Raw genomic sequence first — 24184 nt, forward strand, 5'->3', positions numbered from 1 at the left:
GCCACGAGCACAGAGAACCTCGCTGCATGGGAAGGGGCTGTTGGAAAAGCGGAGGGGGGGACTGCTTAGTAGTGGGTGGAACAAGGGACATGGTTTCTAGTCTCAGCTGCGCTGGGCTAGAATGAGGGGAGGGGGGTTGAGGGCTCCTGGGCCCTACTCCCAGCTCCGCCACAAGCTCACAGCATGGCCATCCTGGGCCTCAGTTTCCCCAGCGGGAGTGGGCAGGAAGTTTCTCCCCCCCAGTTGCCGGCTGGGTGCTCTAACAGCACGCAGCCCCTGCTGCCCGTGTGGCCAGGTGCCCGGGGTGCGGACGGGGCACGGGAAGGCCCGGGGTGCAGACGGGGCACGGGAAGGCCCGGCGGGCGCCAGGACGGCTGCTGGCAGCACGGGATCCGTATCATGTTCCCCAAGGTGTGCGTGTGACGAGCCACCAGAGCTACTGCCGTCGCTAACTGGCTCGCTGCAGTGGATTGCGAGCGCGGCGAGCACTCCCCGGGGCCCCACTGTTTGCAAACACGGCGGCAAAGCAGGAGAGGGGAAGGGGGGCGCCCTGCAGCGTGGCCTGACGCAGAGAGACAGGCAGCGCTGAGCGCGGCTGGGGCTCCAGGGCGATTCTGCTCTGCCCCCCCACTTCACCAACCCTCGTCTGCCAAGGAGACCCGAGACCCCAGCTCTGGTGCTTCCACGCCACCCCATGCAACGGCCCTCCCTGGCCAGCCGCAGCCCAGCAGTCAGCTGGGGTGGTTCCCTAGGGTCAAGATTTCCTTGGAGCCGAGGCCCGGCCGCTCTGCCATGCCTCCCATCCTGTACCTAGCCATGTGCGCCACCGGGGCTGGGTAATGCTGGGCACACCCCAGCACCTCCTGTCCCAGCGCTCGTGACTGCACTCCCCGGGGCCCTCTGACACAGAGGGGCAGGGACATGTGCAGGGGCCCATGGGGCTCACCTGCAGGAGAAAGCTGTCTCCAGCCAGGGGCAAAGCAACCGTCCACAAGGCCAGTGGGCTGTCGAAAGAGCCCAGGTGGGTGGATGGAGAGAAACCAAAGATACCAGGGGCTGCAAAGCGGGAGCAGGCCTGGCCAGGCACCATTCCCCCTCTGCCTGAGGGCACTCAGCTGCCACTCGCCCTCTGCCACGCAGCAAGAGACCACAGTCGGTCATCAGCTGTGCCTAGCCTCCCTTCCACACAGCAGCCACCGCCCTGCCCTGCAAGGCCCATGCCCCCCCGAGGCGTGCCAGCACGGCCCTGGAGCCGAGCGCGCGGGGACACCACACAGCCGCGTGGCACGGCCCGGGGGGGTCTCACTCCACACAGTACGGCGGGTTAGAACCCCCCCTGCTCCCAGCTGGGCCCATCCTTCTCCGCCAGCGCCTTGGCCCGCTCAGGCAGCTGGGTCCAGGCTCTTGGTTTAACCCATCAGATAACGGCCTCCCGGCAATATGCTCCAATCACTGTTATTCTTTGCCGAGCACCTGGGGGCCCCAGTATGGGAACAGGGCCCCATTGTGCCCTGGACCTGTGTACACACACACACGCATGCAACTCCTTGGCAAACCCAGCCGCACTCAGGAGAGCCTCTCATCCCAGCTCCTGGGCTGCTGTGCCGGGGGTTCCTGCCCTCCAGTCCACAGCTGAACAAGGCCTGTCAAGCAGGGAAGAGAATTTAGACTCCCCAGTAACTCTGCTTCCAAAGCATCCAAGAGTTTCCGGAGAAAGCCTGGATCATTCCCTCCCCCGCCTTATGGTGGCCCAGCAGCCGGGGAGCATACGGAGCCAGCAAGCGGGGAGAGTGGCTTCCAGACCACTGCGCTGGCCCCCTTCCCCTCCGGGGCCACGCCACGCCCAGCATTCACAGGGCTGCTGCAGCCGCAGTCCCTGCGGCGTCCTGGGCTTAGCATGCAGGCTGCACCGGCGGCTGTGCAGGAAGCAGGGACCCGCGCATGGGGGCTGGAAGGCTAGCTCTCCAGGCCCTCCAAGGACCTGTGGTTTGGGGCAGGTTTGGTTTGCCCTCATCCGCTGGCTGTTCCTGCTTCCCCCAGGCCAGGGGGGAATCACAATTCCACACCCCCGGGCTCCCCCAGCACCATTCCAGCCTCACCAGCTTTGCGGGTCTCCCACTGCCCCTGAATTCAGAGACCAGGGTGTTGGCAGTGTGGGCTCAGGGCCCCATGGCACCAGGTCCTGCACGCACGCCCAACTCGGGGCAATGGTGCCAGCCGAGCCCTGAGCCCCACTGGGGAGGCTAGAGCTGCACCCCCTTTACACCAGGACTCAACCTGGTCCCAAGCTATTTATGTTGAAGGCATGACTCCGGCACCTGTTGAGGCATCGTGCCTGGTCTGTCCCGCGGTTGGTACCCAGCCGGGTGGGCTCCGTGCCCCGTCGGATGCCCCCTCCTGGCTGCTCCCCATCTCCTGCCGGACTCAGCTCCCCCGGGCTGTGGAGTGGTGAACATGACGCCTGAGTTGCGGCCGTGCTGCTTGCCCCCATGATGGGGAGCTCCTGGAGCTGGCTGGGGGCACAGTCAGGGCTGGTGCAATCCGATCCAGTTCTCCTGGGCAGGAGCCATGTCTAAAGAGAGGCTCCAACGCAGAGCCGTCACTGGGGCCGCTCCGGCTGGGTCCCCACCGAGGAGCGGGTTGAGCCCACCGGGGGTTTGCGCCACCCTCCACTTGCAGATGCTGCTGATTTACTTTAGGCTGGTCAAGAAGGCGACAGATCACTGCCAGCGCCCGCTGCGCCGCAGACCCTGAGCCGCCGGCTGGCAGCCAGAGGGGATCTCCGTGCAGACGTGGCAGCATTTAGGGGGTGCACAAGGGAAGGAGATGGGGGCAGGGTGGCTACGAGGAAGACTCTGGCGGGAGGGCAGGGCCACGTGATCACAGAGTCTGTCTGTGCAAGGGGGCCCTGCCCAAGCAGCCACAGGAGCGGAGAAAGCATTAGCACCTCTGGGTAACATGCAAGGGACATACCACCAGCTCTGTGCCACCATGCCCTGGCAGTGCCCCAGGCTCCAACTGGCCAACCCCTGCCCCGCGGCCAGGCCTGGCCCAGCAGGGCTGAGGGGAGGGAGACGCTTGGTCAGGGCAGGAGGAAAGATGGGTCACGCGCTGGCAGGCCAGCGTTCGTGGGGAGCCCGCCCAGGGCATGCCCAGCCTGGGGTTCGCTCACCCTGCCTCGCGAGCGTGTGTGGTGCTGTGGAGAGCCCGAGCTGGGCGGCGCAGGGCCCTGGCCAGGCACAGCCGAGGAGCCCAGGGCGAGAAGTGAAGCCCAGCGCGCTCCCTGCCCAGCCAGGCACCCGCTGACTTGGCACTTGGCTGCTGCCTCGTGGCGCGGAGCCCAGGCTGGCCTTGGATGGGGAGACGGCGCATGGAGGGAGCCGGTCGCCATGGGAACGGCAGCCCAGGGATAATCCGCAGGGGGGCAGCGCACGGGGAGCCTCCAGAGGCAGCCAGCCTGGAGCCCCACCTGTACCCCAGCTCCGGGGGCAGCTCACCCCCTACCTGCCCCCAGGCGCACGGCCAGCAGCTGCAATTCTGCAAGGGGCACGGTGCCCTCCATTGCCAGCATGGCAGGGGAGCTGGCAGTCAGCCAGCCTCGAGCTGGGCGCCTGGCTGCCTGCAGGGCACGTCAAGCTGCTGTCCCCGGCGGCTGGGGTAGGATCCAGCGCATGTCGCAACTGCAGACTCGCCCGCTCTTAGCGCCTCGCCAGCCAGCAAGGACGAGAGCAAACCCGTTTTGCCCTTTAGCAGGCTCCCCGCCCCCCCGCTCTCTCTGTGACACTCGCAATAATTGAAATCCAGTTGTGTTAAGCGTGCGAGATCTGCTTGTTCCCTTTCCATGTTCGGCTGCTCAGCTGTCCTCTTCCCCTGCAGCCGCGACTCCTTCGCCGTGTGCGGTAAGTTACTTGCATGGCCTGGGAGTCAGAACCCAGCCTCCCCTGCCAGCACATCCAAGCCCCCCGCTCCACGGCCTCCCCCTGCAGAGTGCAGGAGGGGGGTTCCCTTTTCTCTCAGGAGGGGGCTGCAGAGCTAGGGGGACACCTGCCAGCCCCTGCCCCTGCTGCCAGGGGCCTGTAACCAGCACGGTAGGACTTGGCCCTCAGCACTAACTGGGATTTGGATGCTGTGCCCTTACTTGGCTTCAGGCAATTAAGAAGCAACCCCTGTCTTAAAGCAGAGACACGGGAGCTGGCAGAGTGAGGAGAGGCTCCCAGGTAGCTGGCATGGAGCAAGAGCCTGCCCTGACCAGCTCGGCACCCGGGAAGGGTTTGGGGCTCTGGGGGAGTCCATGCAGCTGCACGTTCCCTGCCTCTCCCTGTAGGCCCTTCCATCAGTCCGGTGCCCTTTCCCAGCACCATGGGGTGACCCAGTCCTTGGGAGGCAGCTCCAGAGCCCTGCTCAGCCACCCGCAGGAGCCAGCAGGGGAAGGAAAAGACACACCCAGGGCCTGGCACCTCCATGGAGAGCTGGGGAAGCTGGGCTCAGTGGGCACCAGCCTGGTGTGCCATGGTGCACAGGGGCAGATATGGGGCAGGGCATTCTGTGCTCGGGAAAGGAAACGAGACCATAGATCCAAACGCACTTCCCGTTCCAGCCTCAATCCGGAGTCTGAGTCACTTGCCTACTGATTGCAAACACAGCACCCTGCGCAGTCCAGGATCCCCACTTTCTATTTGTATAGGACCTACATTAAAGGGCCACTCAGTCAGTTTGATTCTGGAGCCATTAAACACCCATATTCTGCAGGAGCCCTAGCAATAGACGTACACGTTTTTTCTCTCCCCTCCCCTGGCATCCCTGTGCCCTCTGCTGCCCCCGAGCTGGCCCGGCAGGCTCCATCTGGCACCCGTGCTGTCTGAGCGTGCCTGGACGGGCAGCGCTGCCTTACAAGCAGCAGCTGCCAGAATCTTCGATATTTCATTTGCAAGTGGGGATTATCTATTCCTTGAGTTCAGGCAGTCGCGTGCAAGGAGTTTTAAACGGATATTAGATCCCCGCACCTGGCGAACTCTCACCTTGGGGCGCTGCTGGGGTGTGGGCCAGAGCCCTACAACGGCAGAACGGGAATGGGGGTGTTTCGCTTGGGACCCAGCAGCCCCACAGGCTCAGCTCAGGGCACCGGGGAACCAGACCCACGTTGGGATTCCCCCTGCCTGGCGTTGGCCGCTGGAAGCCTCCTCCCTTGCTGGCTAAAATCCCCTGACCTCCCGCACCCTCCGGGATCAATTCAAGTCTGTTTTGGATTCAATTGAAAGCAAACGAGGAGCAGGGACAGGAGAGAAACGCCCCTGAAGCGCTCTTGGGAAGAGGACCTCATCTCGAAGGAACAACTGAATATGCAGAGTACACAGCGCAGCTCTGCCCCCTCCTGCCACGCCCCCCTTGCACCGGGAACACCAGAGATGGGTGAGTCCATGACAGACAGCGATTGTTCCTCACCCCTGGCCGCAAGGGGAGACTTGCTCAAGGTCACGCAGCCAGTCAGCGGCGGAGCACGAACACAGGCTCTCACCACCAGGGCACACGGCCTGCTGCAGGGACACTCGGTTTACCGCAGGTGCTCCTGGCTCCTAGACAAAGCCGCACGGCCAGCCAGTGGCTGGGAAGGCCTCGTCTACACGAGAGAGGAGAGATGTTTCCTGTTCGCGCCCGACAGTGCCCGTAACCCCCCGCATGGCCTACGCCGCGTGCCAGGCTTGGCTTACGCTCCAGGGCCTGGGCAGCTAGCCCCACAGTGCAGCGCTCCTGGAGCCGGGGAGGGTCGCCAGAGGCCACTGCAGTGGGGAAGGGGGAGGAGCGCGCTGGAGCTGGTCCAAGCGCACTGCCTCGGCCAGGCTGGGCCAAGGGACGCCATTCCCCGCTGCAGGCCCAGCCCCAGAGGCCGCCGAGAACCGAGGGAAGGAAGAGCAGCTGCATTTCGCAGGGCGCCTTCCCCTCGGCTGTCCAGCTCGCCTCGCAGCTCTAGCCCAGGGCTTCCCGAAACACAGCACCTGGGCGGGCAGGAGGCAGCCCGGGCAGAGAAATCCTTATCACAGGCAGAGTGAGGGAAGAGAAGAATTCACTATGGAGAGGTCACCCAGCTACATCTGATCTTGAATTTCAACAATCTCACTCCATTTTCCCTGGGTCACAGCCATCTCGCTGCTGATTAATATTTTAAACCTTCAGCACATCTCATTACTGGATTTAAATTATATATGCCAGAATGCCCACTGGAACTTGCAGCATGTAGGCCGGGTCTTAATGCTCCTTCAGTGGGCCTGCAATTGAATGCAGCCTTAATCTAAACAAACAGAGACCTCGCCTGCACCCCCAGCTGCTTTCCCGAGACCCACCCACCAGCCACGGGGGAGCTGCAGAGCGGGCGTTCTCACTTCCCAGGCACGGGGCCAGCGGTGTGACAAAGTGGGACTGTTCTTAATGTTTCCTCGGAATACTGTAGGGGTGCCTCCGTTTCCCCTATGCATTTCTTAAGTCTCTAGGTGGTGGGATAAGGGGGTGTAATTGTTGCAGAGCAAAAGGCCAGTGTACATAAATGGCCAACATTCGGTCTTCTGGCAACTGATGGCCTGGGCCCTTCCCCTGCAAGGTGAGAGCCAAAGGGTTGGAGAACAAAGGAATCAGCTGACCTCCTGGCCTGGAAAGGGACAAAGCCCAGAAGAGGAGGGGCTGGAGGGGGAGTCAGTTTGGGGCTGGCTGGGGACATGGAGTGAAGTGCAGATGTGGTTGTCTGGCTCACTGCCCCCCAAAATGGACCCAGCTGAGGGGTCCTGTTCTCTGCACCTACAAGCTCTGTGTTAGACCATGTTCCTGTCATCTAATAAACCTCTGTTTTACTGGCTGGCTGAGAGTCCCGTCTGACTGCGGAGTTGGGGGGCAGGACCCTCTGGCTTGCACAGGACCCTGCCTGGGCGGACTCGCTGTGGGAAGCGCACGGAGGGGCAGAGGATGCTGAATGCTCCGAGGTCAGACCCAGGAAGGTGGAAGCTGTGCGAGCTTCTTGCCCAGGAGACAAGAGAGACTTCCCCAGAGTCCTGCCTGGCTTCGTGGGGAGCAGTCCCAGAGCATCGTCCGGGGACCCTGTGACAGCAGGTGCCCGGCCCCCCCACCGTTTCACCGCTGTGTGCTGAGCAGAGAGTGGAGATGGGGGACTTGCTGCAGCTCGGGGACTGGGGACCCTTTCACCACTAGCTCACCAGCTCCTCCTGCCCCCGCCGCTCCCCCAGAGCAGCATGGGGCGGCTGCCTGGGGGATCTGTACCAGCTCCCAGGATGCCCGGAGGAACAGGAAGGGCAAGGACTGAGTGAGTCCCTAGCTCCCAGCCGGCCAGTAGAAGAGGTCACTCCGGGAGAGGAGCTGAGACATTCACAGGTGGTGGGGAACCTCACCTTGTTCCTGTTCTGCGGGACTGTAAGTCTGGGCCGTTTCACCAGCACTGCGTGGACTGACCCCTTTGGAGCCCAGCCTCATGCGGAGAGCACGAGGCAATGGGCCGGAAGGAAAGGAGTGACTCCGCGTGATGGACCTCCCCAGGTGCCACCGGGAACTGGGCTATTGCTGAGCCCAGGCTGGTGAGACAGAGGGCTCAGCGGTACCCCAGCTCCAGGTTGCACCCTGGGGAAGCACATCACACTGTGCCAGGAACTGCCCCAGCCCTGGGCTCTGTGCACGTTGGGAGACGTGACGGGGCGGGGGCGATGGGTTTGCTGCGATGGTACAGGAGATCCCTGCATGGGGGTTAGAGCTGGCAGCCCTGGAGCAAGCTCTCCAACGCCCTGCCCTGGAATTGGGCCTGCTCAACTTAGTCTGGGCTGGGGGGTTTCAGAGGCGACGGAACGAGCCTCACCGTGCCTCCAGGGACAGACTGACAATATCCTGCATGTCCGAAGGAATTTAATTCAATAGAGTGCAGCATCTGAGGGGACAATGCAATTGTGTCTCTTAGGGTGGCGCTGGCTGGATGTACCTGTTCTAGGAGACTGGCTAATGCAATCTCTGCCTGGATTAGGAACTTCAAAGGACTTTTGGGAACAATACCCCTGAAGTCGATTTCCACTTACAATCCTCCCTTTTCAAGCTACCCCCAGGGGAGGAAAACCCATTAGCTACTAATTAGCTGCACCTGGAAATCCAGCCCAGAGACCCCTGACCTGTCTAAAGGGTGGACCTAACAGGTGATGAGTGGGCTAGTTCTGAGCTGAAGCTGCGATGAACTTGTAACCCCCACAAGGGACCCTTGGGAGGGGATTTGAACAGACGGCTCCATGTTAGGGGTGGGGGGATCTCCGGTAAGGTCATTAGCATGTGGGGAGGCTCTTTCGCTGTCGTAATATATTGTGTCTCTGGTACTTTTATCTTCAGAACAAAGCAGGCTTCACCGGAAGAGCAGCATGTACCTTCTAACTGCCGCAATTACACCTGCTACCCGTCTCCAAGGTGAAAGCTGGCCTGTGTCCTTGGGCAAACGATGCTGGGAAATACAATGAAGGCAGAAAACTGCCCCGGTCAGCGGGTTTGCCCAGAGAGGCAACGGCCGGAGCGTGTGAAGCAAAGAGCAGGTGCCCTTGCCGATCCACTGAGGGGAAACACGAGTGCCCCTGGAGCCCCCGGGCGCTGCCACTCCCCCAGTCCACGCCCACTACTGAGCAGTAGGGTTTAGACCACGTAAGAATTTTGCCTCAAGCTCCTATGCAATTTACTGTCAACTGGACAACTTCCCACTGCGTCCCCCACTCAGAGGGCTCATCGCATCTCCCCCTTCATCCTGATCCAGGTGACAACTGCACCCCCCCACCCATGTGTCGCTCCCATATGGGCTCCAGCCTACCGGGCATAGTTAGCTGCCAGTCACTCGCCCCCCAGTGGGCAGGTGCCAATGGAGAAGGCCGGCAGGGACAACCTGCAGGATCCTTGCAATTTGCTTCCATCTGAAGGATTCTGGGTGGCTGCACCAGAGTATCAGGTGGCTGCTGTGTCCAGCGTTTAAAGGGCTTTGAGATCTCCCCGCAGAGGGGCTGGCTGCAAGTGCAGAGGCCACTAGCCAAAGCCAGCTGCTGTCCATCCCGGGGTGAGCTGGGGAGCTCTGCCGAGGCCAGCAGAACATGCCAGGGCCAGGCCCTTTGTGGGACCCCAGCCAGGCTGCCACAGACCCGGGGCTGGCGTGCAGCTCCACAGCTCGTTGCGAGGGCTCCCTCGCTCCTTTGCTCAGCCTGCCAGGGCTGGGGCCGCGAGCCCAGCTTCACTTCATTGCTTTTATTTCAGAAGCTCAGCTGTGAAGGCTGCCCAGGGACCCTTGCATGGTAAGTTTACGTGTCGGCTGCCTGTTACTCGAGAGGAATCCATTACCGCACTGTTTATAGGCAGCTTTCAAAGGCAATCTTTCAATTGTGTGCATTTAAAGAATTGATTGGAGGCTAAATTATCCTCTTCTCCTGGCTCCAGGAGAGGGAACTTTCTCCCCATCCATTACACCCAGGCTTGCCTCCAGCCCCGGCTCTGCGCTGGCCAGTGTGGCCTGGGCCCGGTGCCTCGTCTCGCCCCCCTTAGGGAGGTGGGATCCCGTTAGCGCTGCTTTTGGAACCGGGGACCGAGGGGGAGTTCATGCTCCCACCACCTGCATCTCCCCCCCCGGGAGAGCCAGACACCGGAGTGCAGGCCCAGACTGTGCCCCGGGGCCAGCGGTGCTGAAGAATCCCCGCAGGCCCAGCCTAGCTTGGCTCACCGAGCTTTCCCTGCATCGCTGCCGGTGGGAAGCCCCACAGTAACCAACGCCTGGAAAGGCAACCTCCACACCGGGCCCCCCTGCCACGGCCAGCCCCTAGCTCATCAGTCACATCGGTACAAGTGCCCTGAGCCCACGCTGCCCAGGGAGAACGGGGCCAGGGAGCCTGCTCTGGGGCCAGCAGCAATCCATAGAATGCTCTGGTTCCCCGACCCCATCCAGACTGGGGTCGCCCCTCCAGGGGGGCCAGTGCAGGAGGTTCCAGGGCCTGTCCCCATAACGCACCAGCCTGGCTGTGCAACACCCTCTCCCAGGACCCTCCTTCGCAACTCCAGCTGCCGGATTGGGGTTGGCCGCCCTGCTGGTGTCTGTGCCCCTAATCCTTGTATCCGGCACTAACCCACCCTTGCAATCCCGGCCTGTGGCAGAGAGTCTCACAGGTTAACTGTGCACCAATCCCAGCTGGTCCACTCCTTCACTGTGCCCCACCCAAGCACTGTCTCTGTCCCCATGTGATCCCTGTGCTGACAGCGCAGATGCTCAGCGACACACTCCACTGAGACCCACAGGACCATCACGTATTCAGCTAATTGCTCAGCCAGATGTTTGGCTCCTCTCCAGACACCCTGGCTTCCCCAGCCCCTCCCAGACACGAGCACCACCATTTCCAGCTCCTGCCACACAGACAGCCCCGCTCGCTTGGCAGGATGCCCCCCAGCGCCGCACCCTGCTCAGAGGGAGGGCACATGCCACAGCTCACCCTCGGGGATGGGCCTGACCATGCCTCCCCACGTCTTGGGCATCTGTGTCCCTCCCCGTAACGGCGCAGAGCAGGCGGTGCTGGGTCCACAGCGGCTCCGGCCAGGGACAGCGGGGCTCCCGGGTCAGAGCTGGCTTTTGCCGACTGGCAGGGAGAGGCCAGCTGGGCTCTACCCTTCTCGCATGTCAACGTCGGTACCCCTGAGCCAGAGAAGGGGAGCGCTCGGCCCTGTGTGCTCTGGGAGGCACCGGCCTCACGCTCCCTGGGTGGGCTCTGCTCCAGGGCTCTCCAGGAACCGTGGCAGGGCCAGCAGGTCTGAAGGCGGCTCTGCAAGGCCTCGCCAGGGGTCACATTTCACTGGCGGCTGCCCCAGGTTGGACGCGATTCCTTCAGAAGCACAGGGTCCCTGTGGGCCGGAGAACAGCAAGGCCGGGCTAGAGCTGCACGCACTGGCCCAGACACGAGCAGCCTCAGATCCAGGCTGCAGATCAGAGATCCTCCTCATCCCTGCTGGCTACAGCACGGGCCGGGCCTGACCGTCTCCCGGGGACACTGGGAACCTCCTGACGGAGAGGAGCCTGGCTGGAGCAGGAGTCACCTGCTCCAGGATGCCCAGAAGGGGCAGCCTCTGTTGGAGCAGAATCCAGCCAGGAAAGGTGCCTCAGGGACAGTGCAGGGGAGTGGGGGTGGGGGTTGCAGCACTGAGCTTATCCCTTACTTTCCCATAAGCTTCTGATTTACAGCCACCCGCAACCCCCTGCTAGCCCAGCCCTGGGCTCCCACCCCAGCTCTGCCGGTGCCCCTCAGTCCCGACCCACAGCCCCTGCTAGCCCAGCCCTAAGCTCCTCCCTCACACAGCTCTGCCAGTGCCCCCAATCCCAGCCTGCAGCCCCCTGCACACCCAGCCTTCCCCTCCCCCCAAACTGATCCACCCTAATCCTCTGGGATTATTCAGCAGGCACCAATGGCCTTTCTGATGTAAGGAGCCTGTGGCCACCGTCAGCTCCGGGCCATCACCAGGGCACCCCGGGGTCCGAGTCTGACAGAAGCCACAGCCCAGCTGGTGCCCCAAGACCCCACTCTAGGGTAGAGCCTTGGCTCTATCCTGCTCCCCACCTGGCTGCCAGGAGAGCGGTGAACGTGCCACGGGGAGGCGCAGGGAGAGAAGGACACAGTCCCTCTCCCTCCCCAGCCCTGGCAGACCAATGGGGGGGGGCACTTGACCCCCCTCCTCCATGCTCCCCCCACATGGTGCCTCTGCAGGCCCTGGGGCGGGCGTGTCACCACGATGGGGCAGCGTTTCTTGCCCTGCTCTCTGCTGGGGCAATGGCGCGGCCCTAGGCAAGCGAGCAGGAGGCCCTGAAGAGCAGCGCCTACCCCGAGGAGCAGCCCACATGAGTAGAGACACGGCCGGGGGGGGCACCATTCAAACTCAGCACCGGCAGCTCCCAGCTTTGCTCCTCCTGTGCCAGCCTAGTGCCCCCTCAGCCCAGGCAAGGAGACGGCAGGGGGGACCCAGCAGCCGGTCATGGCCACGCTGCCGTGAAGCCAGCTCCAAGCAATGCATCATTTGGAGGGCGCTCTGTCCCCAGCGCGAGCCCCCTTGCTGAGTCCCAGTGCTTAATGTGAGCCTCTCTTCTCACAAACTAAGCACTGCTCAGCTCCCGCTGGGGCCGCAGCACAGGGAGGGGAGCAGGAGGGCTGCCCCCCTCTCCACTCCAATCCCAACCCCGTCCTGCTCGGGAAGAGGCTGTCAGCCCTGGAGCCGGAGGCACCTCTCGCCGGTGCGCCTCCCTACCTTTCATCTGCTTGCTGCTCAGAAGAAACACACATGCAGAGTTTAATTAACTTTATTGATATTCAGAAATTAGGAGAATGACTAAAGGTAATTGCTCATTAAAAATCATTACACTGACACAGCAGGCACAGTGAGGCAGCCTCCTGCCTTGCAATTATGGCAAGAGCGTTGCTGAGGCCTGCCCAGGCCCCCGCCGCCGGGCTGGCGCTGCACCGGTGCAGGATCTCGCTGGCTACAGGGAATGTGGTCGCAAGTGCTGAGCCATGGAAATGGGGCACAGCTGAATGATCAGCCTGGCCTTTACCAGCTCCCCAGTGCCAGAGCACCACGGTGCCCCCAGCCCGGCCTCCTTCGCCACCACGCAAGAGAGGGGCCCAGAGAAGCTGGGCCAGGCCAGAGCAGGGAGCTGCAGGGCCTCTCCCCAGGTCCCAGCCTTAGGGTGTGGGGAGCTGGCTCTAGCTTGGGGATGGTTCCAGTCTAGCCCATGCAGCACCATCCTCTTAGACCGCACCCCAGGGACCAGCCGGGCCCGCTCCAAAGGAGAGATGCCCCCACTGCCGAGCCCAGAGGAGCGGGACGTGGCATCTCCTTGCTGGCACCTCACACAGCAGCTCCTCCCTCTCAGCTGGGAAAGGATTGAGGAACCATTTCCCCTCTGGCCATGCGGCATGGCTGAGCCTCCCACAGGCAGTGGCCACTGGCTGTAGGCGAGCTGGGCCAGGGCAGAACACCAAGCTGGGGAGCCCAGGGTCAGAGGGGGGATGCCAGGCCCCAGCCAGGTTCAGTGCTGGTCTCCCCATCCCCTCTGCGGCCCAGAGCATGCTGCACCCTTTACCCGCCAGGCTCCCAGCGCGGTGCAGGGAGAGTCCAACCTTCAGGGTGGTGGCTGGGGCAGCAGCATGGGCCCCCCTCCTAAGGCCTAGGAGTGGCAGTCAGAGCGTTCCCCAGTACTGGCCCTGGCTGCTGGGTTTAGCTGCATGGATGGGGGCTGGGCCACAGCTGGGATCATGCTGCTGAGGCCCCCCAGAGCAGCAGCTCTTGGCGTGGATTCCCACTGAACTGAATGGAGTGGGCGACGCCTCTCAGAGCAATTGGTTCAGGCTCTCTGCAGACACTGGCAGACCTTGCTGTGTCGGTTACATGCAGCACATGGGTTTGAGCTTTTCTCCACAACCACAAGAGCTCGTTATTTAAAAAAAGGAAGCTGAGGCCCTGTGCTGCTCACCTGACTCCAGGGGCTGGGGCCTAGGCCTATGGTCCCGGAGTCTTAAACCAGCTTTGAAACCGCACTGATTCCCATGGAGGCGCTCCAGAGACACACCGGGACAGGCCTCACATTTCAATATTGACCCAGCCAAGTGCTTCAGACGGTTCTGAAACTCAGCCCATCTCCCCCATCCCCCCCAGCTGCTTGAGGAGGCAGATTTGAGGCACCCAACTACGGATGGGAAATGAATTAACCTCCCAGCTCCAGCGAACGCTCCCCGGCTGCGAACTCTAGCGATGACGACATTCCCCCAGAACACCACCATGCAAAGCATTGTGGGCAACAGCTGCATGTTTGCCAGCCAGCAACGTCGACGTCTTCGCATTGCTTACAAGGCTGAATTACTGCCGACAACATATGGCGCTTTATGTAACTGCTCGATACGGCTTCTCCGTGCCCCTCCACTATTAACCTCATTTGCTCAATGCCTTGCCCTCCACCAGCGAGCTCTGCTGGGGCAGGGAGGCCCTGAACAATGCAAACAAGTCTTAAAGTGACAACGGAGCCCATCTACCCATAAATCCGAGGGGAGAGATGTACTGTAACCGATTGTACTGCACTACGAAAATAGCTTGCTCTCTGCAAGCAATTACCCACCAAGCCAACGGGGCCCCGGCAGCTCCCTGCCATGCCGCTCGGGGTCGCTGGGAAACACAACAGCCCTCCAGAGGTCAGCGGGATGGGAGTTAGAAATCGCAGCCCACGTTCCTGCCAGGACCTCAGCACCAGTCACCATCATTAAAAAAAAAAAAAAAAAAGACCCTAAGAAGCCAGTGGGACCCAAATATCCCATTTCTACTCTTCGGAGGAGATGCTCACAGCATATGCAGAATGGGAACATCCCACGGCACAAACTCCATTAACTGGGCCCCACTAACAGAGCGCCCTCCAGGGCCCCTGCACTGAGTGGGGTGCACAGCATCCGGGCTGCAGGAAAGGCTGTGCCAGCCCTGCTCCGGGTTGAACCATTAGCTGCCGCAGCCCTCGGGTCTTCCGCCCCGGGCCCAGCTCCTCAGCACAATTCCATCGGTGTCCACGTTCCCCCAGCCCCCGTTGTTTGAGGCACCCCGGGCCCGCCCCCCAGCCCTGCCAGTGATGCAGAGGAAGGTCCATCACTCACATACAAATCCTCCTCCACAGGGGAGGTGCAAACACGCTCATCCGGCCCTCAGCAAGTTTAATTACAGCCTCCTGCAGCCTCAGCTAAACCGCAGATATTTGGAAAACTGTAATTTCCCTGCACTCGGTGTGCAGAGCGATGCAGCCTGAAAGCCTAGCCTCCCTCCCCCTGCCATCCAACGGGCGCCGAGAACCTCCTTTCCGCTGAAATCCTCCTGCCTGACACGGAGGACTCCCCCTTAGAGCATCCCTCTCCCGCTCAGGGTGTCATTCCTATTGCCATCTGGCTGCCTCCAGCCCAGCAAAGCAGAGATGGAGCAAACACGGCCGGCTCAGCTAAGGTGGGCTGGTTTTTCCCCAGGCATCTCCATTTCAGGGAGAGTTCAGGACATGCACCACCGGTTTTGGAAGGGGGAAAAAAAAAGAGTTTGACACTTAGCAGCTCATGTTCCCTCTACCTCCAGCACCCAAGGGAAGCTGGTTGCTGTTTGCTTTTCCTCCGGCTAGCTCGCAGGGACCTCTGGTTAACAAAGAGGTTCGCCTGGCAGTCACCCTCGCTCCCCAAGGATGGCCCACTGCTGCCCTCAGGCTCCCCTGCCTCCTCCCACCTGGACGCAGGAGCGTGAGGAGCCCGAGACACTCAGCTCCTTGGCCTGTAGCTTGCAATTAAAGCACCAGCAAAAAGCTTGACATGTTTTTCAAGATGGCTTCTGCATTTCCATGCAGGGAAGCACTGGAGCACTCTGAGTAATGCCAGCCTAATATCAGCCTAACAGGGGAGTATTTGGGGAGAATTATTGAGCCAAGGCTCTCTCTAGCAAACAAGTGTTCTGACTCATGTGCGCTATGAGATCAGTCCCCGAGCAAGGAGAGAAGCAAATCTCCAAGTCACAGAGAAATCAATCCAGAAATACCCAGAGCAATGAGCCTACAGGAGCGCTGCAGATTTAAGGGCATGTCAGACAATGTGGCAATTAAGGAAAACCCCAGGGGCCCGTCAGCCCGCTGGAGATGCAGGCAGGGCAGGGGAGAGAGGCCCTCCCAAGCAATTGGGAGAGCACGCTGCAGCCAGCATGAAGCAGGTCCAACCCCAGCAGCATTCTCCCATGGCCCCGGGTGCCCTCTGCTCTAGGCGGGGGCAGTGGGGAAACACGGGGCCAGCTCACCATTCAAGTCAGATGACGTGGCTCACCACACGAACAAGGGCCTGATCCAGACCCCGTGGGGAGACTCTGATTGGTTCCCTGGGCTTTGGATCAGGCCCAGCGAGCTGGCAGTGTTTCCCTTGGTGAGCTACCCAGAGAGACCTGACCATGTGCCACGACACCGGTGCAGCCTGTCGAAGGAAATACGGCCTTCCTTCCTCCCTCTTGCCTGTCCTCGCCAAAACGGTAACTCCGGCCTCCCCAGCGACATCCGGCCCCGTGTGCGACCGCCCAGCGTGGCTCCCTGGGAAAGGAGCCCTGGCCAGGCCTCAGGCTTGGGACCAGTCCAGCTGCTCGGAGAATCAGCAGTGAGCAACGCAGGGCGATTGGTAACCAGTCTATGGGTCTGCCTTCCCCACAGCCCTGCATGTCCATCCTCTGGAGAGGAGCCAGAGCCTGCGAGCAGAGAGGAGATGGGAGGGCGACTGGGACACCTGGCGTCAATCAAAGCTCTGTGCCCCCAGTGACGTTTGCGATGGCCTGGGCTGTGCTTGGCCTCCTGGGACACGGAGGCCACAGAGCCAGGGGCCGTTGCAGCAGGATGGGGGATTCCCACATGCTTCTGATGCCCCAGAAGCACCACTGGCACCCAAGGGTGTCACAGCAGCACCCGGGGGTGGGGGGTGGGCTGTCCCTTGCCCTAACCCTAGTGGGCATAAATGGATGTGAAAAGAAAAAAAGCTACCGAACATCTAAGCAGCAGGGGCAGCCGGGGGAGGCTCCTTCAGGAGAGCTCCCCCCGGAAGAAAAGGCTCCAGGGAAGGTGTATTACCGGCTCTGGTGGGGATTTTTCTTTTGATCATCCCTAGCATGGGAGCTTGTGATTCTATTAATACCAGGGATTGGGAAGAGCCAGGCCAGGCACAGAACAGAGCCAGGCTTCCTCTCAGTCAGCCACTGCCTGGTGCACCAGCCACCCAGCCCTTGCCCAGGTTACCTACAGGGCCAGCTAATCAGCCAGGCCAGGCAAACCGCCCTTAGAGCGACGGGCCCCGCGAAGCAGCGCATGGGGGTGGCTCTGGGGGCAAACAAGCATCTTAGGTCAGCGGCTGGTCCGTACAAAACACTACTGCGGCTTCGCCCCCTCCCGGCCCTGGGCCCGCGGCTGCCCTTGGGCTGAGGCGCACCCGGAGCGGTGGGGAGCGCAGAGCCGGGCGGGCGCAGGCACCGGGGCACCAGAGCGCACCGGCCAGGGGCGCAGCAGGACCCGTCCTTCGGCGACAGTCGAAGGAAGCCGAAGCAAAGGAGGCGGCGAAGGCGCAGAAGTGGGTGCCTGGCAGCCCGCGGTTAGCAGAGGGCGGGCGGTGCTGCGGGAACCGCGTCCAGAAACACCCGCTTCAGCGAGGCGGTTCGTGCGGAAGCCGGTTTCGCCCCGGTCGCAGGAGGCTCGGTGTAAACCAGCTCCGTCCCTCCCCCGGGCAGGCTACTCCCGTTTGCAGCGCTACCAAAGCGCTTCAGCCAGCAGCGAGCGTCGTGCCGGGAGGGGTAACGGGGCGGCCAAAGGCAGAGCAGACTTACACGCGTTTACACGGGCAGCTCCAGTCATTCGGAGCGGGCGCTAGAGCAGCCGCGCCGGGCCCTGTAGGGAACGGCGGGGCTGCTGGGGAGAGAGACTGGAAACCGATGGGCAGGGGCGCCGGGCCCGCCTCATCCCCCCACGGCTCGGGCCAGGGGGGTCGCAGCCGAGGCGGGACCCCGCGTAGGAATTACAGACCCTCGGCAACTGACGCCCAAAGGATCCGCTAAGCCCAGCCCCGCGCTCCGGCGGCTCCGTGCCCGAGACCCCCTGCCCCACGCACCCGGCGCCCGAGCGAGCCGCACACAGGCGGGCGGGCAGCGGGCTGCCAGAGCCGCTCCCCTGACGCCTCTTCCCGAGCCGGGCGCGGCTGCGTCCCGGTAGGGAGGCGAAGTCCCCCGCCCGCTCCCCACCCCAGAGCCCCGCGAGCCAGCTGGTGGGTCTAGCCCCCCAAACACGCCAGTCTCCGAACTTCCGCCGGGTCTGACCCGCCCCCGCCAGGACCGGGGGCCCCAGAGCCGGGCGTCCCCAGAGTGAAGCCCGGCCCGGTGCACGGACCCCAGCCCCGGCGCCCCAGCCCGGGCCGGCTCCTCGGCAGCGCCTGGGCGGGATTAGTCCGTGCCGGGGGCCCGGCTGCCCTGCCCCCGGGGAGCGGAGCGGCTGCTCCTGGCCAGCGGGCTCCGCGGGGCAGAGGCTTCCCGGGGAGCCCGGCAGCGGCGTTGACGGGAGAGCGCAACTTGGCAAAGTTTGGCGCAAGGCGCCGCGCTGGCCGGGAGCGGCCGGGCCCGGGGGGACCCCTCCGGCTCGGGCGGATCCGCAGCCCCGGCCGGGCCGCGCCGCGCGGAGCCCCGAGCCCAGCGGCGGGCGCCAGGCAGCAGAGCCGGGGCTGGGACCGGCCGCCCGGGCTGCGGGGGACCGGGACGGGGGGCAGCGGGGCCCCGCGGAGAGTTGGGGGCCCTCCCGCCGCGGCCGGGCGCGGAGCGAGCTCTTACCTCGAGCCTGGCCCTGGAGCAGCGCGGCGAGCAGCAGGCAGCCGGCGAGCCCGCGGGCTGGAGCCCCCGGCGCGGCGCCCATGGCCGGTCGCTCGGCGCTGCAATCCGCGCTCCCCGCGCTCAGCTGCGGCGGAGGCAGCCGGGCGGCTCCGGTCCTGGCGCGGCGCCCGCACCCGGCGCTGCCAGTCAGCACCGCGGAGAGCGCCCGGCGTCGGCTCCGGCGAGCGGCTCCTACCGTAACGCTGCGAGTAGCGCGCCCCGCCAATCCTGCGGGGACGCCCGGCCGCCGCTCCGGGGGAGGGGGGCTGGTTCCTCCCCGCTGCGCCGGGCTGAGGGGGGAGGGGGGGCGGGGGCAGCGCGCCGGCCCCGGACCTGCCCCCCGGCGTCACAGGGCGCTGCCAGCCCCCGCGTCCCGCACACCCGGCAAAGTTGGCGGCGAGTTGCGGGGCGCACGCCCGGGCGGCGCGGGGAGGCTGCTGCGGACTCCCGCCGCGGGGTGACGCGGCCGGTCACTTGGCGCTGGGGAGACGCCGCGGCTGCAGGCAGCCGCCTCCGCCCCGCGCCCCGCGCCCGGCCCGAGCTGCCGGCCCGGGACAGGGATTTCAGCGAGGGACCGCAGAGAGCCGGGCTCCTTCGGGGGGGTCAGCCCTTCCCGGGCTCCCTGCCCCCCCCCCGGCCCACGTCTCCTTCCTGCTGACCTGAGACCCGCACAAGGGTCATTGCTCTGGGTGCCAGTCAAGCAGATGGACGAGGATGGCCCCTCCCCCACCCATCCCTAAATAGCCTTTATGTGGCTCCAACGAGTTGCCCAGGTGTCATTTTCTAGCCCGGAGGAAGGGCAGCCCCGTGCTTGGCCCCCCCCGCCCCCATCTGTCAGCCCTGCCTTCTCCTGGGGCAAAACCAGCCGCCGGGCCCGCCCCTGGAGAGCCGGGGGATTGAAGGTTTGCTCGATTCAGAGACAGCCTGGGTCCGGCCTCTTGGCCCCGGCTGGGGCTTTCCCCCCTCTCCCAGTGCATGCGGGCCTCCTGCTGTGGGGAGAGCCGGGCTGTGACGGGGCCAGAGGGAACTGCCGGCAGCAGACAGATGGCGTTTGGAGTTAGCCCAGAGCTGCTCCCGGGCTGCTAGCTGGACATTTTTGAATGTAGTAAATAAAATCATTAAAATCAAGAACCAGCTGTTTGTTTAAGGAAATACCCCCTCAGTCAGAGTCCAGCCGGCCTTGTCTTTGTGCGGGCTCCGAAACCCCGGGGGGACGTCCCCTGTGCCCTCTGGCCTGTCCCTGCCTCCAGGGACACGCGACAGGCCGGGGAAGGAGCCGTTCCATGGACCTGGGGCCAGGGCTTGGTCTGCAGCAGCGTGGCCGTGGGGAGGCGGGCCATGGGCCTTCTCCCCCCGACCTGAGCCAGAGGAGCGCTGCATTGGCCTTGCACTTCCACACTGGAACTGACAACCTGCTGCTGCAGACAAAGCCTACACACCCGGCTGCTGCCAGCCCTCCGCGGGGCGCCCTAAGCTGCGAGATCCTAGGGCGGAATCCGCTTGCTGCAAAGCATGAGTCTCTTACGAAGCAGAGCAGCCTTGCCCAGTAGGCAGGGCCTGCCCCTCCCTCCCCTGTCCCCGCTGAGCGTGGGCTAGAAACGCTGGGATGAAAGGGAAACGTTTCTTTCCAACATCCTTGCCCAGCACTTGCCCCTCGGATGGCCAGGACTCGGAGGGCATTTAGAGCTCCCTAGGAAGACTGACCCTCTTGCTCCCGGTGCATGACGGCCCTGAAGGCAACTGAGCTCCCGCTTTGCACTGTTGACCCCTCCTGGCTTTGGCACCAGGGGAACGCGCCGCCACTGGATTCCTGCACCTCATTCCTAGTGGATACACACTTGGCTCTGGCCACTTATTTCCACTCCCGCTCTGACACTGCTGGTACACACATGTTCCCAGTGAGAGCAGGAGAAAACTGCTCTAGCCTGGGGCAGTTCTTAATCACACCTGATTCGGAGTGAGAGGAAGTAGCCTCTGTTTTTGAAATACACGTACAGACAAGACAAGGCCAGCTCTTGCTCGCCTAGGCAATGCCGAGCCATTTGCAGTAAGCCTACAATACGTGAGGGGAGAGCAGACCAGGGCTCCACGTAACACTGGATTCTCAGTTACCATTTTAAGTGACAAAAAAGCAACTGTCTTGAAAGCCCCAACCAGCTTAGATGCGGGAGCCTCCATGGACAGCTGAGTTTCTGCTTCTTTTCATTGCAGGCTAGGCACCCAGCACACATCTGCAAAGCACTTTCAATGCTAAATTTGAAACTTTGATCCTCAGTCGCTCTATAAATGTTTAATGCAATAACGCTTCTGAAAGGACTCGGAAGATGTGCAGTTTGAAGCCAAATTGAACTTTCTAATATTATGATATTCAAATAACTTTAAGATGCTTGGCACTTTCTAAGGCACATACTTGGCCTCTTAATGAGGGGGGGACTCCTTTAAAAATAGATGTTGATTTTAAAATAAAGCAAACACCTGATTTGCAGGTACTGTCAAAGCTTTATTGAAGGGAAGGATGGGAAGAGAAATGATAGCTGAATGCAAATACAGCTCAACAAACAAAGCAGCAAATAAACTCGCAGACCAATAATCAGCCCCTTTGGAGCCTGCTGGAGGTGTTGGATGTGAGACAGTGTCTCCCTGTGTTTGCATTTATCTGAAGTGCATGACAAGCTGAGGACTGAATTTAATTGAAAACCGCATCCTTTCCCCATGGCTTGTCTCACACAGCCGCATGCGCTCAGGCAGCCCCAGAGTTCTGGGTCCCAACAGGTAGCGGAGGCTCCTTTTGGCGGGTGGTTCTTCACTTCAGCCTCATTCTTTCAGACGCCAGTGTAAGCCTGCTGACCCGAGACTCAGGCAGAAGCTGGCAGGAGGTTCTTGCTTGGGCGATTTTTGACCTTTGGGCAAATGGAAAATGTAAGGCGGGGCCCAGCCGTCCTGTTAGAACAGTGGGCCCAGGAGGGGCTGCCAAGCACCAAGCAACAGCTGAGCCTAGGGGGTACATTAAAGGAGCTGGCCAAGGGCGAGAAGGGGGGTAGGGGGGCCCCCTCAGGGCGGAAAATGCCAGATTAGGAAGCCTGGTTTACAATGGATCCGAAAAAAAAAGATGCAGCCAGGGGAGGGTCTCAGGGCTGCTGCTTGGCTGCCCGCTGAAGCCTCCACGACGGCTGGCCACAGTGCATGCAGGAGGGCAGCCCTGGTGAGCCCCGAAACACCCGGGCGGAGGCGGCGGCCAGGGAAGCGACTGGAGGGTGGGAGGGGGAAACCAAAGGGCAAACTGCAAAGGCACTTCAGGTGCATCCGGAGATGCTGCAGAAGTGTCACCCGGGGCTCCCAGCCCTGGCGAAAGAGACGAGGCGCGGCTGGAAGTCAAGTCGCCTTGGGACAGCAGGGGGCGGAGCTGGACCCTCTGCGGGGGCCCTGTGCCCAGCAGGATCCAGGCAGCGCAGAGAGGGGGAGTGGGTGGCTCGTCCCAAAATCAGGCCATTGGGTGCATTCACGTGTCCACGGCCATCAGTGGGGACAGAGGGGGAGCTTTAGCCAAAACACAGGGCCTGACTCTCCACGCCTTGCACTTCACACCATCACTGGCTCGTGCAAGGTGAGTCCCACGTGCTTTGCACTGGAGTCAATGGCTGTACAAGGCACAAGACGAGAGAGAACCGGGCCCACAGGTTTAACAGATGCCGAGAGATTTTAATTTCCCTCCTTCCCCTTCCATCCTGGAAACAGCAGCTGGGTCAGCCTGAATGCAGGTGGGAAGTGGGGCAGGAGCAAGGGACAGACCCAGAAATTTACAGCCGAGTCACAGGGCGGGGAGGAGGCTCTGCTAAAAGAAGCCCTGCAAAGGACTTATGGCCTCCCTCGAGTATCATTTAAAACACCCCGAAAGGTTCCCCCCTTTCGGCCTCAAACCTTCTTTTAACCTTTGAAATACCAGGGAGGCTAAACCGGTCCCTCGTGTTGCTGGCGGGTGCCTACGGGTCTGTGTGTGTGTGTGCAAGTTCTGGCAGTTCAGGGGCCGGGCTGGAAGATGAATCGTTAGCAAAGAAATCATTTTTCTGAAGTGTTCATTAGGCCTCAGAGTTGAACACATGTTTAAAAGCCAAGAGGTTTCAACATTACCTCCTCTCTCAGCTACTCACCGTTCAGTCACCGTAACAGGCAGCAAGCTCTTGTGAGTCCAGGCACCAGCTCGACCTGAGTGTGTAATGTGAAAAGAAGCAGGAATTCCCCACCCCCACCCCGCCGACCGCCTTTTAGCCCAGCTGTGTATTCCCTTTGCATGTCACCATTAACAAGTAAGACATTCATGGCAGAATATTTAGAAACACAGGAGCAAAGAGCTTCTGGGAGGCAGGAAAACATTCATTGTCGTGCACTTCGCAGCACCACAGAATAAAGGTAATCTACAAGGTCACTAAGTATCAGACAGGCAGGCTGCTGCAATCAATAGGGACCTGCCATGGGTACCAAAGATAGAAGACATCTGTCAGAGGCAGTAGATTGGGTTAGAGGGAGCTGAGTGCTGGTGTCTCACCAGGATCTGCATTGGAGCTGGTCTGACCCACGAAGGAAATCAATGATCCAGAGGAAGAGCCATGCAGGGCTGGAGTTTGTCAGTGACACAAAACAGATGAAGCCAGGGTACTCTATTGTTATTAATTATTATTGAATAAGTGCTGACAAGACACAATGAACAGACACACAATGTGCCTGCTGTGGAGAACTGGTGAGCTAAGCCAGATGTCGAAGGGCAGACGCAGAGGAGGAGTGGACCTGGACAATTAATGTATGTTCATGATTTATTTCAGTTGCCTCTGGGTGCCTTTGGCAGGAAGCAGGGACAGAGTGCCAAGAATTCCTGCATTCTGATCTCAGCCCTGCCTGCTATAGGATCTTGGGCAAGTCAGAACCCTTATGTGCCTCAGTTTCCCAGTCCATAAACTCCAGCTAATAGTCCTCCCTGCTTCACAGGCATGTCAATATCTGCAAAATACTTAGGGACAGGGAAGAGGGCCCATTAACTTAGGAGCGGGAGAGCTTTCAGGATGGCAGGTCAGCATCAGAGAAGGGGTTTAGGTAATTCCAGCCAGCTAAAAAACTTCTTCCACTCGTGTTACGTGTCAAGAGACAAAGGGCCTGATACCTGGGCCCCAGTGCTCTTAGGAAAATGAGAAAGCTGCTGCTCGAGGACCTCCTCCTGCGAAACCATGGGAGGCAGAAAAGCCCAAGCCCAGGGCTGGGTCCACGGGCTGGAATGCCAGCTGCTCTGAGGAGCTAAAGCTGAAAGGTAATTTCAGGGTTCTGAAGTACATGGCTATTTCTACCAAGTTGTCAAGTGTTACGGATTCAAGCAATCTTGTTAAAAGATATGAAATCCAATCCCCCGTCCCTCTCACGGAATAATGGGCCTCACCAAGGGGCTCAGCTCAGATCATTAGAGCTTTCCAGGAGCCTCAAAGTCCCACATCTCTGGGCTGACACTTGATTGGATGTGAGAGGGGCTGTTGTCATGACCGCTCTTCTCCTGGCATTCACGGCTCAGATTGGCAGCAGTTCTCCCGTCATCTCCCCTCCTTTGCTCACAACTTTCTGTGCAGAGCATTTGCTCTGGCGCAGATGAGAGGGATATTGTCAGTGCTTCAGCAAGCTGCCGGGGCTGACCTCAATCCGAGCCATCCAGTATAATTCTCGTTCCCATCCCAGAGATACGAGGGGAAATTGCAGCTCTGAAAAATGCCCTTTCAAGCACTAACCC

General features: G+C 61.5%; 1 protein-coding gene across 2 annotated transcripts in view; it reads right to left on the bottom strand.

The window, feature by feature from the left end:
- Positions 1 to 18745, bottom strand: part of SEZ6 (seizure related 6 homolog) — a 69593-nt gene extending 50848 nt beyond the window's left edge. For both annotated transcript variants that reach the window (XM_037880790.2, XM_037880789.2), the window contains exon 1: positions 18382 to 18745. In XM_037880790.2, coding sequence (XP_037736718.1) covers positions 18382 to 18463 — 82 coding nt within the window. In that variant the 5' untranslated portion in view covers positions 18464 to 18745. The remainder of the gene's footprint in view (positions 1 to 18381) is intronic.
- Between the last annotated feature and the right edge of the window lie 5439 nt (positions 18746 to 24184).

The sequence above is a fragment of the Chelonia mydas genome, chromosome 17, assembly GCF_015237465.2.
Source record: "Chelonia mydas isolate rCheMyd1 chromosome 17, rCheMyd1.pri.v2, whole genome shotgun sequence".
NCBI classification, from domain to species: domain Eukaryota; kingdom Metazoa; phylum Chordata; order Testudines; family Cheloniidae; genus Chelonia; species Chelonia mydas.